General features: G+C 37.6%; 1 protein-coding gene across 42 annotated transcripts in view; it reads right to left on the reverse strand.

The window, feature by feature from the left end:
* NEB (nebulin) overlaps positions 1 to 16,534 on the reverse strand; it is a 129,923-nt gene that overhangs the window by 86,514 nt on the left and 26,875 nt on the right. For all 42 annotated transcript variants that reach the window (XM_075029022.1, XM_075029060.1, XM_075029045.1 and 39 more), the window contains 19 exons: positions 15,266 to 15,472; positions 14,464 to 14,568; positions 14,195 to 14,302; positions 13,503 to 13,814; positions 12,543 to 12,749; positions 10,871 to 10,975; positions 9,943 to 10,050; positions 8,122 to 8,433; positions 7,769 to 7,975; positions 7,179 to 7,283; positions 6,172 to 6,279; positions 5,047 to 5,358; positions 4,649 to 4,852; positions 4,065 to 4,169; positions 3,146 to 3,253; positions 2,466 to 2,777; positions 1,590 to 1,793; positions 1,128 to 1,232; positions 926 to 1,033 (listed from right to left, as the gene is read on the reverse strand). In XM_075029022.1, coding sequence (XP_074885123.1) covers positions 926 to 1,033; positions 1,128 to 1,232; positions 1,590 to 1,793; positions 2,466 to 2,777; positions 3,146 to 3,253; positions 4,065 to 4,169; positions 4,649 to 4,852; positions 5,047 to 5,358; positions 6,172 to 6,279; positions 7,179 to 7,283; positions 7,769 to 7,975; positions 8,122 to 8,433; positions 9,943 to 10,050; positions 10,871 to 10,975; positions 12,543 to 12,749; positions 13,503 to 13,814; positions 14,195 to 14,302; positions 14,464 to 14,568; positions 15,266 to 15,472 — 3,342 coding nt within the window. The remainder of the gene's footprint in view (positions 1 to 925; positions 1,034 to 1,127; positions 1,233 to 1,589; positions 1,794 to 2,465; positions 2,778 to 3,145; positions 3,254 to 4,064; positions 4,170 to 4,648; positions 4,853 to 5,046; positions 5,359 to 6,171; positions 6,280 to 7,178; positions 7,284 to 7,768; positions 7,976 to 8,121; positions 8,434 to 9,942; positions 10,051 to 10,870; positions 10,976 to 12,542; positions 12,750 to 13,502; positions 13,815 to 14,194; positions 14,303 to 14,463; positions 14,569 to 15,265; positions 15,473 to 16,534) is intronic.

Here is a 16,534-nt window from a genome sequence, read left to right on the forward strand (position 1 = left end):
ACACAAGCTAAGCCGCCCCACTGAGAGAGGCCAGCTCAGCAGCAGCTGGGATGCAAAACTCAGGGAAAACCACAGGACTGCTCCAGCAGGCAACCTGGGCCTCATCTTGCACAGACCTGTCTGCACTCACCCACACAGCCCACAGCACCTGACACTCTCCACTGCACCAGGCTCTCCTGCACAGTGCTCAGGAGTCTTTTCTCCCAGCCCAGTGTGTGTCCTCAGCTGCAGGCCTATATTCACTAAGCTTGGGAAGTGACAAGGGGCAACATGACTCTTTTTCCCCCTCCTCTTACTGAAATGTCAAGCAAGACTGAGGAGAGATTGAACACATCTCCTTACAGTAAGGGAACAAACCTGAGCTACAGATCCTCATATGAGAGAGTAAATTTAGCTCCTGCAGAACTGAGCCCTGAAAAGATACTCTGGGGCACAGTAATGACGAGCCTGCAGTGACCCCAGTCCAGAGAGAAAAGGTTAATGCCCCGGTCATAACAAAAAACCTGGTTTGGGTTTTCCTTCCTAAGGTCCAGCTCAGCTGTGTAGCTGCAAAACCAGGGGACTGCAGACTGGCAGAACCAAGGGCAGCACGCCACCTCAAAAGTCTACTCCGCTGCACAAGGAGATGCTGCCACAAGCCCAGGAGGGACGCTGCTTTGGATTATGTCCGTCACTCAGCTCCCACAGTTACTCTCTCCACACCATCTACGCAGACCTTCCCAACACTGCACACCCACAACATGCAGGGACATCTACAGGCAGACTCCCCAAAACCAAAACATTTGCGGACCAGCTGAATGGTAACAACAGGTAAGATCTGCGTTGCCTCCATTCGGCTGAGGTTGCAAACCCTGGGCTTCCCCTGAAAGAAAGCACCTGGAAACTGTCCGGTAGGGCGTGCTGCCGAGGGCTCCTGTGTACTTACATCACTTGCAATGTCTCTGGAAGCTTTAGCAGACTTGATAGGAATGGCATCTGCTCGCATGTCGTAGCCCTTTTTCTTCTCTTCCTCCATCGCAAGCTTGTACAGTTTCTGAAAGAAAAACAAGCATTCCCCTCAAGCAACGCTGCTTCTCGGGCCACAGCAGTGTCCAGGACAGACACCTAACCCCACCTCAGACACCTACCTCACTGAAGTTCACTTTGTTCTGCTGGGCTAGCAAAATACCAGGTGTATCCGGCATAATGTGAACGCTGGTTTTATCTTTCTCCCAGGCTGACGTGTACGCGCGCTGAAAAAACGAGTACAACGCAAAATAAGATCACGCGAGCACAGGGCGACAAACCCAAAGAGCAAACTAGCTCAAGGAACTGAAGCAAGGGGCCTCTACTTTGCACGGGCTCAGGAATGCCTTTTCTTCTCCCCAAACTTTCTAACGCTCCACCCTTTTCTTGTCTGCACTGCGACCAATTACTGCTCCAACCACACAAAATAGAATTTCATCTAAAACAAGGAACACAAATCCCTCATGCAAGAGGGGGATGCAATACCCCACTTGCAAAACCCAAGCCCTGGAAGGAGAGCGCCCAACGTCCTGGGAAAGGAAGGCGCTCGTTTCCTTCATGTTGTAAACACAAGGAAATCTCACTTGGTTCATAATTTCAGAGTTGTGCTTTGCCAGAACCATAGGCATCGAGTCAGGAATGCTCGTGAATTTAATGGTGTCCGGGTGTTGCCGATACTTCTTGTCACTCAGGATGAGGCTCGCCCTCTTGTTCTTCTCATCGTCCAGCGAACCACTGGGGAACCAGCCAATGCCCCTCAGCCACAGAAGGTCGGACTTGTACACATTCTGAAGGACAGGTAAGGAAACAAAGCAGCTCAGCAACCTCCTCACTCCATCCAACCCCTCCTCCTACCTAGGGAAGCTCTGCCTACCAAAACACATTCCCCTGCATCAACCCAACAGCCACCACCACAGGGACTCCCACTAAACTCGGCTCCCCACAACCTGCTTCTCCGTGCCTACAGCAGCGCAAGCAGGTGCCAAGCAATCCACAAAACTTCCCCCTACATCTTCTTACTCTCCCCAGGAAAGACCTGCCCCATTTGGCAGGCTCCAGATGGCAGTGGCACAGGAAGAGCCTTATACCTCATCACCTAACGCTCTTCGTACTGTTTGCCACTGCACACGTGGCTTGCCTTTGCCCACTCTCGGTCCTCCAAAAGGAGGACCGAGTCATATTTGACTCCATTGCCCTTCCCCTGCCCTACAGAACTCCAGCCACCTGCAAAATGCTCAAGGCAAGACAGGACTCTTCTGTGACCATGAACTAGGACCCTACACAAACTTCATCTCTGACTCTTCATGACGCCAACTCTCAGCAAGATAGTACAGCACCACACAGTCTCAGTCTCACAGAATCAGCCTGCGTTTATGCTCCCCACCTGGACCTTCTCCAACAAAGGAACAGAATGCAGGAGAGACTTCTCTTTTTCACACAGCCAGTAAAGAACAACTTACGTCGCTCTGAAGGTCGTACACTTTCCTGGCTTGTACAACATCGTTCTGGTCCGGCAGACAGGTCCACCGATGCAGAAGATGCTTGTAATCAATATCGCTGACCAGCTCCTGACATTTCTTGGCCAGCACAATCCCCAGCATGTCCACTGGGCTACTGAAGTGTGTCTTTGACTTCTCAAAGGCTTTCTTGTACTCCCTGTCACTCTGGATCTTGGCTACGTGCATTGACCACATCATCTTTGGATCATCCTCTATGTTACGGGCTCCTATGTGGTGGCCAAGCTGCTTTCGGTACCCAGTTTTGTATTGGTACTAATTGAATGCAGAGACAATAATTATCATCTCTTTTCACACTGTAATTTAAATTTCTCTATTGTTAATATAGTGATTAATATTTTTGCATCTAATATATTTTAATTTTTTGCATATTTTTCCAACATTTTTAATGTTTTTATTGCAAGACCAGAAGATATTAATTGATTATATACTATCTTGTTGTAAATTGTTTAAAATTATTTAATTAACTTTACATCATTAAGAATTATGCAACCTCTGGGGAGGGCAGCAATATAAGACTGTTAAAATTTTAGACCTCTCCTCCTTTTATATAAAAAACATCTTTATCCAAAAGTGTCTACCAGCTCTATGCCTTGGTATTATTTTCACTCTGTAAGACTTACTTCACTAGCTATGTCTCTGGATGCCTTTGCTGACTTGATCGGTATAGCATCAGGAGGAAGATCATAGCCTTTCCTCTTCAGCTCTTCATATCCTAACTTGTAAAGTTTCTGTTGGAGAAGGATTCAAAGTTTATATCACAAATAATCTCTCTAAAGTGTTTGTCAATACTACAACTTTCCTCCCCTGACTATTGAAAATAAAGCATGAGATTCTAAACACAGTTTCATTCATCAAATTAAATTCCATATCTTGCTCTTAATAATGTGTATTTTGTTATTGATGATATAAAATACTTAAAAATTACTATCTGTATGTTTTCTGATTAACTCATTCGAGATCAATATTTTCTTTTAGTTAACATATTAATCTGAATGATTCATAGAGTCTTCTACAGAGGTGAATAATAAAACCCCATTATTCTCTACAACCAATTTCAATTGCAATTATTTTTGTCTTCTTGAGTTCTTACAACAGAGCTGCTAACATTTCTTTACCTTTGCATGTAGTCTATATTTGTTCCATTATAACCAGGAATTTGATGTAAATTACACAATCCTAAGTAATTCTAAAGAGGCAAATCAATATAATCAGATATTTTAACAATAATGACAGGCTTACTAAAAAGTAGTGAACACATATGTACAATGTTAATATGATCAGGAGGGATGAAAGAGAAAACTGCTAACTTGCGTTGAGTATTTTCTTGGTATTTTTTATATTCTCGCAACTCCGATTCCTAAAATAAAATTGTATTTTAGCAGTTCCACTTGGGCTTCCCAGTGCATAACAATTTTCACAGGAAAAGATCACAGGTGTGCTTACAGCTGTTAGAATTGCAGAATTACTCTACTTTTTAAACTAAAGGCACGATGGATAATTCCAAATTCCATAAAAGAAACATTGTGGAGACACACTTACATCACTTGTGTTAATTAAGTTTGATTTAGCCAGCAAAATTTCAGGAGTATCAGGCATGATGTGAACCTGAGTCTTGTCCTTGTCCCAAGCCTCTCTATACAGTATCTGAAAAGAGACACAAACAAAAATACCTTGTCTGATAAAAGGCTTACATGCATAGCAGTAAATTCAGTTTAGCTTTTCTCTACAATAGCAAAGCAAAGATGTACTATGCAAGCATGAGCAATGTAAACAACACAAGGTATTAAAATCAAATAATAAAATGACTTCTTACTGAAATACCACCTCTTTTTCTTCTTACATCTATGAAATGTCAAGGAAACAGCATTATGACAATACATTTACATACTATATAGTAAGGGTCTCATTTATAGTTATTACTGAATAAGTTATACAGCGCTAGAGACCTTAATCTTCTGAACAAGTCCTAGCAGTTATTTACAACTGAACAGTAAGGCACTAATTCTAAACATCTGATATTTGTATATTTTAAGCACATGTTCTGATATGGAGATCTTTTTAACAAATGTATACTAATGTATTCATTTATTGAATCACTTGTTCTGTCTCTAGAGGCAACTTACATCACTTCTATTTTTGGCATTAGATTTTGCTAAAGTGATATCCATGGCATCTGGGATACTTGTGAACTTAATAGTATCTGGGTGCTGCCGGTACTTCTTTTCACTCAGTATTTCAGAAGCTTTCTTGTTCTTTTCAGATTCCAAAGATCCTAAAGGACTCCATCCAAGCCCTCTGAGCCACTGTAGATCTGACTTATATACATTCTGTTAAGGAAAAAAATCAAAACCATAAAATATTATTTCCCTGTTCATTTATTAAACCATATTAAAAGACTAACTGGTATTTTAGCTTCAATCTGATCTATACTGGCATCAAAAGAGAGTTATTAAAGATACTTTTCAATAAGCAGTAAATATCTTACAAAAAAATAAATTAATTAAATTCCGAGGGAGCTTACATCACTCTGTAGTTCGTAAACCGTCTTTGCCTGGGTGACATCAATCTGGTCTGGCAGACAAGTCCAGCGGTGCAGCACATGTTTGTAGTCTGTATCACTAACCAATTCCTGACATTTCTTAGCCAGAACAAAGCCTAACATATCCACGGGCATATTAAACTTTGTCTTCCACTTTTCAAAATCTTTCTTGTACTCTCTCTCACTCTGCATCTTAGCTACTTGCATAGACCACAACATCTTAGGATCATCCTGTAAGCTGCGGAATCCAATGTGATGTCCCTGCTGCTTGCGGTAACCTTCTTTGTACTTGTACTAAAATTATAAAGATTGCATTATTGAAATTACAGTAAGAAACAGACAATGGTAAAATATATAAGCAAATATCAATATACTCTCTCAGTTCAATGTTTCTCATTACCAATGAAATGAGCAACTTGTTATGGCATGTCCTGTAAAGTTTTAGTAGCCCCTTAATTAATGTGCATTACTTGATGTCAGTGAATGCTCTCCCTGGGAATGAACAGAGTCCCTGGAGAGGAAGAGTGCATGGCTAGAAGAATGGTATTCTGTGCCATCTAATTCATATAGTCATACTGTTCAGAACTAAATGCTGACACCTGAAATATTTTGATTAATAAAATAATCAGAAATTTAAAAAGCAGATGCTTAAGCATTGGAGTAATTTCCTAATGATTAATAAAATCTCTTCCATAAATGCAGGAGTTGTATTCATAGCAAGTGATGATAACAGCAATACATGTGTCATCACTATTTCAGAGTTGTAAATAGGATTTCTCAGTATAGGCACTGGGATCAGCTAATTGGACCAAATTTGCTGCTGCTCTGAAAATGCAACATCCAAAAGAGCAGACAACTCCTAAATTTGTATGACTAGCCACTTCATGGGTGGACCACAATCTCTGGAATTGTCAAGATGCCAGAGCAACCCTTTTTAAATTGTTTTCTTCACTGACAAGAACAGATCAGGAAAGAGTTTTGTCAGCAATTTCGTTTTTTACTCCAAGCCACACCTTAGCAGAGAGGTGTATCTCAATCTAGTGCGACTCTGTAGGTTATAGCAACTTGATAAAGTGTATGTCATATTGAATTAGAAATGTTGCTTACATCACTTGCAATGTCCCTTGAAGCTTTGGCAGCTTTCACTGAAATGGCTTCAGGTGTGAGGTCATAGCCTTTCTTTATCATTTCCTGCCAGCCAAGCTTGTATAGTTTCTAAAATTGAAAACAATATTAATTAAAAAGTCTTAGTAATACGTAAGTCACCTTCGATTTAGACATGCTAATGATCCATATTACCAAATTCTGGTCACCTCACAGGCTTCAGTTACGAGAGAAGGGCTACTAGAACAGGAACTGAGAAATGGGAAACTGTTAAGCAAGGAACACACGTCTTCCAAGTCTTAGGCTAGTGACTAAATAGTTTTTCGTTACTGCAGCAGCTTCCTACTATATCATATCTTGGGGATTTGAAACATATATATTTTTCAAATTCCCCAGATATCTGGGATAACTGAAAACTCTTCAATTGGCTTAATAAAACTTATTAATTAATAAGGCAGTAATGTAGCCATTTAACAGTCAATTCAGTTTGTGCACAGTTGATTTTACGTACCAGCACTTGCAAGTCAAAGATTTGTCTCTGAGCAATCATGCAAAGCAATATTTTACACTGGCACAATTGCCACTTTCTCATATTTGAAAGCTGACAGAAAAATTAGAATCACTGCATGCATTTCTTTTCCCATATGTTAAGTTAAAAATATACACAATGAGCTTTTAATTTTATAGTAAACAATTTTTAACATGTTTGATTTCTATGGTAAGCACAGAGTATGTATGGACTATGCACATCCAGATTTCAAAAATAGGATTTATATTTTCCATACGCTATAAGGTAATTCAGGCTGTTACTTCGCTAGCCTGAAGATGGCACTTATTGCTACTCTGAAAATATCACTCATGTAAAAATTCTAGCCTCTGTTCTAAATCCCCCATTCTGTTTCTTCTAACTTATACAGATTCATTACTTATTTTGAAATGGGAGGCACCTTTCAATTTGAAGAAAGTAGGTATTAATTTAAAATGTAATAGGAAGTATTAAAAAACTCTACCTGACTGTAGTTCGCCTTGTTCTGTTTTGCCTGTAGAATATCTGGTGTATCTGGCATCACATGAACCTGAATTTTATCCTTCTCCCAAGCTTGAGTATATGCATGCTATTGAAAAAAGTAACATCAGATGTGTTAATATAAATGACAAAGGATGGCTCTTTTGGGGTTTTCACCTTTCCATTTGCACCCTTTGGATATGGATGTGTAAAAAGATGAAGGTGCTGACTTAGATTTATTTTACTATGTAATGACCTAATCCAGAATCAGCTGAATTAGGACCCAGTCTTGCTTCTAATGAAGTCCAACTATCAAGATTTTCAGGGCCAGTAATTTCTATACAAAAATGAGAAGAACAGAGGTTGGAGAGGTAGCAATGAAAAAAAAATGAGAAAAGATCTATTTAACCAATGCCATTTATCAGTAACTGAGTGTTTCATTAAGAAAAAAAATGAAAAAAGATGAAACATTAAGTGACACTTGTTTTTCCCAGGGAAATACTGCAACATAAAGGTGGTGACAGAGACTTATAGACTGTTTATTGAAAGGGATTATATGTGAATGTCTGCCTAATTTTCCCCATAAATACTCACTTTGTTCATTATATTTGCATTCTGCTTTGCAAGGACCATGTCCATGGCATCATTCTGTTTTGTAAAGGGGAACATGCTGGGATGCTGGCGATATTTCCGATCACTTGCAATTTCTGTGGCTTTCTTAGATTTCTCCACATCCAGAGAACCAGCAGGACTCCAACCAATACCTTTGAACCACTCATTGTAATCCTGCTTGTACTCATTCTGCCAAACAGAACACAACAGGAAATTTTACAATTTACAAATGGCTCACACAAAATAATTCTGTTGTTTCCAAAACACAGACATAATGAAAAAAACAGGGAAAAAAAGTCACAGCTGTGAATGACACAAAGAAAACAGAAACTTACATCACTTTGTATCTGATTCATGTTTCTGTACAGTTCTAAACTCATTGCATCTGGTAGAAGCATATATTGGTGAATCAGTCTTTTGTAGTTAGTATTGGTCACACGATCTTGTGCCTCCTTAGCTGCTACGATGCTGAGTGTATCAGAAGGCGTTTGGTAATGTGTCTTGCTCGTCTCATAAGCCTTCTTGTATTCACGATCAGACTGCATCTTAGCCACTTGCATATAATGGACAAGTTTGGGATCATCCTGAAGGCTGCGGAAGCCTACAAGTTTTCCCTTGTCTTGTTCATAACCTAATTTGTATTTATACTGTAAAGAGAACAGAAACAAAGACTTTAGTTCTACTTCATTTCTTTAATAAGAAATATCTATATTGTAAGGAAAAAACCACAAAACTTAGATTAAAATAAGGTTTTTACATTGTTAAGAAAACATCACAAAGCATATAGAGGTGGTGGGTTTGTCCACTTACTCTCAGGGTGCACTCTAAAGCAAAACAGATGTCTAGCATCCCTTTTAAAAGCAGTATATTTAAAATACTTTCTTAATAAATGAAATTTCCTTACAATAGTTTATTCTGGTCCTGCATAAGGTTCAATGTAACCTGGCATTCAGTTGCTCTCTAATCTCACTATAAATGACACAATGAAAATATGAAACATACTGACAGAAAGCAAAAGGCAAAGGAACACAAAAGATCTCGTTTGCTGAAGACAGTTCTTTGGAAAAAGCGCACCTTTTATTCTTTTTACACTATAGTTTAAAGATACCCATATTAGCTCTAAAATGAGTTATCACAAACACTATAACCAAGGTACATTAACTCACACGGTTCTCTGTTACTATTGCTATCCTGCTTCCAATATTTGCCTTGGGTAACTATTTTTGTGGTACTCTGCACCATACTCAGAATACTTGAGTTCCTATCTAAAGACTTAACCATAAACCCAAACATTTAATCATCACTTCCATTAGGTTCACTTGTACAAATGATTAGAAAATTCAAGACACTTCCCAAGATCTTTTGCACTTTTTTTGTTTAATAAAACCAGTGGTTCAAATTCTTAACCCCTTCCTCAACCTCTAATCAACCCTGGACAATGAACTACACAGACCAAGTATCAACTCCTTTTTCCTTCACTGCTTACTGCTTGAAGAGAACTCAGAATGGAAGTATCTTCCTCAAACTTAGAGCAGTGGCAGAGCAAATTGCCTTTGCAGTGGCTGCAACATCTCCTATGTTGTAAAAAAAAAATGGTGGGTTAAATAACATGTCCTCAGGCCCTAACTTCACCCCTTTCTTAGGCTGGATTTGCCCCTGCCACAGCAAATCCCTCATCACTGATACACAGGATTTCAGAATGGTCCTGATTTCAGAAGCTTGTATTCTCTGCGTGAAGAAATTTAATGGGACTTTCACCAAAGGAATGAAGATAATTGTACTACAGCAGTAAAAATAATTTAAGTCTGTATCTGTTCTTTTCAAATATTTCTAAGAATGACCTCTGAACATTCTGTCTGAACTACAAATACACAACATACATTTATAAAGTATCCAAGCACCATCACACTGAGGAATGAACTGCCTTTTTTTTTTTTTTCTAACAGTCCCTCATATATCTCCTTACCTTTCTAACAAAGAAATGGTTCTTTAACCCTCCTAGAAAATGTATTAGAATATTTAACAAATATGTCAGAATTATTTACAAGCAAGAGAATAAGGAGACTTCATATATTTGGCATATAAAACTGAATTGTGTCAAGAAATGAATGGTTTACAATATCTGAAATGGATCATCTTTTCTTTCAAAAACTTACATCACTAGCAATATCCCTAGAAGCTTTGGCAGCTTTAATAGGGATAGCATCAGCTCTGAGATCATACCCTTTCTTCCTAGATTCTTCAAATGAAAGTCTGTACATTTTCTGTGAAAAGAAAGAAGAGAAACATCCTTTAAAAAAGCAAAGCACAGCACACTCACTTAAACAAAAGTCTATTAATTTTACATGATAACTTGAAACACAGACTATTCATATGTTTAGTATTCCTTGAAGAGTTGTTTAAGGCACTCAGGGGCACAAAGAGATGAATATTCCTTCAAAATTAACACCAATCCTAGTATTCATACCTCAATGCAGCTGGACTGCACTATAGTTAGTAACAATAACCCATAACAAAAGAGCAAGAAATTGCATTTATTTCCCACATGCACAAGTATTGGTGAAAAGTTACATCTATAAGGATGTCAGCCTTTTAAAAAAATGAGATAAATATTTCTATTTCTGTGCACATTAAAGATGTGCACAATTACAAACAATACTTTATTTAGCATATGCAGATTTAACAACTGGCTACTGAAAAACTGTCTATAATATCACCTGTTACTGAAAGAATAGGTTCAATCTGCAAGAATTTTGAATCCAGTACAAAACTGTACGTGGGGAAATAAAATAATAAATACAGTAACAAACAAGGATAGTACTCAAACTCTACTATTTTGTTAGTAACTATTATATTTTAATGACCTACATGAACATAATCTGCCTATAAATATTATGGCTTTTTCTTGGCAACTTTTGGTATTTAATTTTGGTGAAGAAAGAGGAAAAAGGAAAACAAATAGCTTTTTGTGAAATTACTACAGGTTAGCAAAATGAGAATTAGGGAGACTGTGTATGCTGTCATCTCACTTCTTCCTAATAAAAAAAATAAGAGCAACGTCATAGTGTTACAAACAGTACTCACATCACTTAAATTAAAGGCATTAGCTTTTGCTAAAGCAATCTGTGGAATATCTGGTGTGATGTGAACTTTCTTTTTGTCTTCTTCCCATGCTTGTTTGTACTTGTGCTGGAAGGAAAAAAAAAAAAAAAAAAGAAAGAGACGTCAACATAACCAAAAAATCAAATAAAACAATTTAAAAGAATATTTCCTATTTGAAATATAAACTTTCATTACAATGATGCAACTACTAACAGGGTAGGAACATTTGTCTTTTTATTTTAGCACCTAAAAGCAGTGTCAATCAGTATGAAGTTAATTGTGTGAGGGCGAAATAAAAGTGGAAGAAATACCAATCTTGCTAGAGTATTTTATTGCTCATCTCTTGCCCAGCAGTGTATTCAAGCACACTGAACTGCAGAAAACAATAGGTTTCAAAATATACTGGGTCTGGCTGAGATGGAGTTAATCCTCTGCATAGCAGCCTGAACAGTGCTGTGTGTGAGATTTGTGACTAAAACAATGCTGATAACATACTAATGTTTTAGCTGTTCCTGAACAGTGTTTGCACAGTATCAAGGCCTTCTCTGTTTCTCTCTGTCCCCACAGTGAATAGACTTGGGGATGTGCAAGAGGTTGGGAGGGGACATAATCAGGCAGATGAACCCAACTAACCAAAGAGATAATCCATGCCATATAACATCACGCTCAGCAAATAAAAAGGGAGAGGAAGGGGTATAGGGAGGTTAGACATCTTTTGCTCAAGAACTGGCTGGGCATCAGTCTACCCGTGGGAGGTGGCAAGTGATTGCTTTTGCATCACTTGTTTTCTTTCTCTCTTCTTCCACTTCTCCTTTGCTTATTAAACATTTTTTTATGTTGACCCACAAGGTTTTTTTGCTTTAACTGTGCCTTTCCTCTTCCCCCATCCCACTGTGGGGGAGGGGAGGAAGGGAGCGAGTGGCAGTGTGGTGCTTAGCTGCCTACCAGGGTTAACTCACAACTAAAAGCCAAGCCAGAAAGTATACTAAAAAAAAATTGTTAGAGGTAGAAGATTCTTAGTTTATCTCCTGGAAAATAAGTATCAGTTGAGAGAGGCAATAGAGCTTTTCTTAGAGGAAATAGAGCTAAGGAAAGTGCACATAAGATTCTGATGGTCCCTGTAACTACAATGCACATAAGTCTAGACTTTTCTAAAGAACAGAATTACATCAACAGATGTAATTACAACAGCAGATTACATCAGTTCAGCAGGAGAATCAGAAAAAAAATCTCATTATAAAAGCATTCATATCATGAAGCAATTTCATATTAACATAACAGGCATCAGATGAAACAGACTCTACATTTAAAAGTTTAAATCCTATTTCTGAAAGGGATCACTCCAGTATTTTTAGCCCCTAGATTCAAACTACTAGAAGTCTATAATCACTTATCTTGGGTAAACTTTATTAATAAAATGTGACCCCCAGGTCTGTCATTATATGTATTGCTTAGAAATATTAGTGTTATGCTTTGCTTTCAGGTATATCAAAGGTCTATTAAGATGACATACAATGATAGTCAAGTATATTCATTAGCTGCCAAAAATGATGATTTCCAAAGCTACACATACAATAAGATAGACTATTACATCAGGTGTAGTTTGTTTCTTACTTCTGCAAGCTTAAATGAATTTTGATGAACACTTTCTTACCTCATCCATGATTTTAGCATTATTTAAAGCTAAGGCCATGTTCATGGAATCCATAGGAACAGAATACTTCAACTTGTCTGGATGCTGGCGATACTTCTTTTCACTAACAATTTCCATCGCCTTTTTGTTCTTCTCAGCTTCCAGGGAGCCCAGTGGCATCCATCCAACACCCTTCATACTTTCATCATATTCTGCTCTGTATTGATTCTGGAGGCAGAAAGAAAAGAAAATAATCAGATGCATGAAAAAGTCTGTAAATCATGACACTTCCTTCTGTGTTTAACGAATATTAGATTTCAAATGCACTTATTCTACAAAGAAGCAAACAGTATCAAGATGCATTCAGCGTTTATTTAGAAACACATTTGTTACAGTGATGTCTGTATTTTATTACTCCACCTTTTATACAATGTTCAGATCCTCCTTATGATGTATATAGGTTGCTTACATGAGACTACATGCTAAGGCCCTCTTGAAGAAGGGGATTATCTTGAGCTACTATACTGAGAAAAAAAGGCCCTCCTCTCTAGAGGTTAAACATCCCAGAAAATCTGAGACTATAGCTACTTAGCTGGTTTCCCCTTCTTCTGAAAAGGTATCTTTTTGGAAGTACAAGATAAAACTATTAATGAAAAGGCAAGCTTTTCCTGTTTTGGCCTGCACACAGCTATTGCTCCTGAAAAGCCTGATGGGACAATGTAAGCAGTAAATAACCATTTCACTTTATACATAAAAGTACTTGTTTCTGAGCCCAAATTCTTTAGCAACAGGCATAATTTAATATTTCAGAGTCTTAGAAAAATACAATGGCTATCATTGCTGAAGGTCTTATTTAATTTACTACATTTTAGTATACAATTGAATTAATTTCACTAACAGTACTATTTATCTTACAGTATGCTTTCATAAACTAAGCATCATTGTATTCACAATGCAAAGGTTGAAGAATCTCTCACTTACATCACTTTGTATCTGCATCATGTTTTTGGCTAATTCAAGACTCATAGCATCAGGCAAAACATTGTAGGTATGGATCAAGTTTTTGTAGTTTGCATTTGTAGCCGCTTCCTGTGCTTTCTTGGCTGCCACAACACTGACCATGTCAACTGGAGTATGGAAATTAGTCTTTGACTTTTCATAATCTTTTTTGTATTCACGATCAGACTGCATCTTAGCCACCTGCATGAAGTGCACCAGCTTGGGGTCGTCTTCAAGGCTACGGAACCCAATATGCTTTCCTTTCTCTTTTTCGTAGGCTAGTTTGTATTTATACTGACAGCAGGAAAGAGAGAGAACAGCAAAAACTTAAATCAAAAAAATGCACTATTAAACTCAATTTTATCTCTAAAAACATTCGTTCTTTTTCATCACAAGATACCAGGTTTAGTCATTTAAACATTCACAGTCTTACAAAATAGCCCACTGAACACAGGCACATGAAGCTCAGCAGTTTGCTGAACAAAGAGCAAAAAAGCACAATTCAGTTAAACTCCACTGGAGAGCAAGTACTGCAAAGGTTTATCCCATCAAGCATATAACTTAAACCTAGACAACACAAGATGCTTAAAAAACCACTTTTGCGCATAACAGAGCACTTAAAAAATGTTCTGTCTTTGCAGCTACTCTGAGTACTATCACACAATCAAACTTACATCACTTGCAATGTCTCTGGAGGCTTTGGCTGCTTTTATTGGAATAGCATCTGGCTGCATATCATAACCTTTCTTCTTGTCTTCCTCCCATGCAGCTTTGTAAAGTTTCTAATTTAAAATGTAAAAGAGAACAGGTACTCCATTATGAAGGCAGAACTACTGAAGTACCCTACATCTCAATTAAAATATTTTCCAAAGACATAAAATTTAAACCAATGTTTGATCTATGCAGCCGACACTGAATGCCCGCTGTAAGCACAGTAACTCACATTGCTCATTGTGACCTGGTTCACTCTAGACTGCAGAATTTCTGGAGTATCTGGCATAACATGAATGCTGGTCTTCTCTTTGTTCCATTTATCAGTGTAGAGCCTCTGCAATTACAAAGTAATATTTAGCATTGAAAAGGCATTGCACTCATAAAATAAGACCTTGCCTTTGTTTTGCTCATCTGCAAGCAATAATATTTTACAGTAAAGTTCCATAAGCACTACAAATAACCTTCAGAAATATAACTGCTGAGTGGCAGTATTATATTCCTCCTCTTTCTTTAGTATTTTATTTGAGAAATTTGCAAAGTATGTTTTGATAACTAATAAATATTGAAACTGAAAGTTTTCTGTCTGCATTCTAACCCTGCCTTAATGCAAAGCTTTTTTTTTTTTTTCCCCCACACATCCCCTTTCCATGCCAAATAGGGATCAGTGGTGTCCCAGATAACTAGGGACAAATTTGAAGAACTCCACTTTTCAGGGAAGCTTGTACAAAACTGACAATTTCAGGGTTTTTTCAGCTCACTGATTATGAATACTACTTTCTGCAGAAAAAGAGCAAAGGTTACCAAATTACATACACAAAGGAGAAATCTTTAATCTTTATAAACAGAAAAGTCCCTTAATTATGAATACAGTCTGAGGCTTCCATCATCTCTTAGTGTCCAGTCTTAACAAAGAAAACCACTACACCCATTTGAAATTCTAATTACTTCAGTGGGAATGCACCTGCCCCACAGTTTTGCAAGACAAAGATCCAATCTCTGGCTCAGTCATGATCATCTGAACAACTTCTCACCTTATTCATGGTCTTGGCATTTTGCTTAGCTAGCACTTGTTCCATTGCATCCATTGTAATAGAGTACTTCAGCTTGTCTGGGTGCTGACGATACTTCTTCTCACTGAGAATCTCTGTAGCTTTTTTGGCCTTTTCTACATCCAGCGACTGAATTGGTATCCAGCCAACTCCTCTCAACCAGTTATTAAAATCTGCTTTGTATGCATTCTTTTAAAAAATAAACAAGGAAAAAGACAGTGAGACAAGGAAAATTAGAATGCCTATATACATAAAAGCAGATAAGACCTTAAAACTTCTCCTGGTCATTCATTTTTGAAGGACAATTTAGACAATTTTATTATAATTGCTACTGTTTTCCAAATTTTTAGCATAACATTAACAACTATTGATGTGGTAGGCATAAAGAAATTCTTTTTACTAAACCAATGTGTAGAAGTCACACTACAAACCAAATGCACAGACCTTAGAACAAATTTTGAGTCGTAAATATGAAAATCTGACAAAAATATAATAATTTTTTTAAATTACACACTTGTTTGTTAGTAGACTTGGTTCACAGTAGAATTAATTCAGAGAAATTTTTTCAACAACTTCTGCTTAATCACCTGGTTCTGCACAATCTTGAATAGACACCATTCCTATTTAATCATACTTTATAACATGGCTTTTAGAACAGATAAAGGTACCAAAATGCTGCAAAAATAAAATCTATTCCTGAACTGCAGTGTTAGAAGTAACAGGGAGAATATCAGAGTCTGAGAAAAAGACCATATACTTTCATAGCATGTGTATACAAGGCAAAATTTCTTTGTCCTCAGGCATCACGCTTCTCTCCTTGCAAACATCCCGAGTTAGACAGCCAAGCAAGCTCGGCCAACTCAGCAAAGCTGGGTAAAAATACAGTGGGGAAGCAAAAAACTTGAGATGAAAATTTCTGTATTTGAAAAGAACAGTGTCTAAAGATTAGATCCTTTATCTGCTGACCAATGAGAACACACACATTATTCTCTCCAAGGAATGCTTAGAATCTGAAGAACAGTTTCAATCAGATTATTAATGTTTTGGGGAATTTCAAATTTGTCAGAGGACTGTTAAATAATGCAGATTAAACTAAATACGTTCTGGATAAAAAAGCAGACCCTAAAGTTACACTATTGAAAAAAGATGGAAACAAGTCACAAAACTTAATGGAAACTACAAAGATTTTTTTATGAATCCTTCTCATGTATGGCATATGCATCTGTTGGAGGATAGAGGCAGGAAGGAAAA

Source organism: Buteo buteo, chromosome 5 (assembly GCF_964188355.1).
Source record: "Buteo buteo chromosome 5, bButBut1.hap1.1, whole genome shotgun sequence".
In the NCBI taxonomy this organism is placed as follows: Eukaryota; Metazoa; Chordata; class Aves; order Accipitriformes; family Accipitridae; genus Buteo; species Buteo buteo.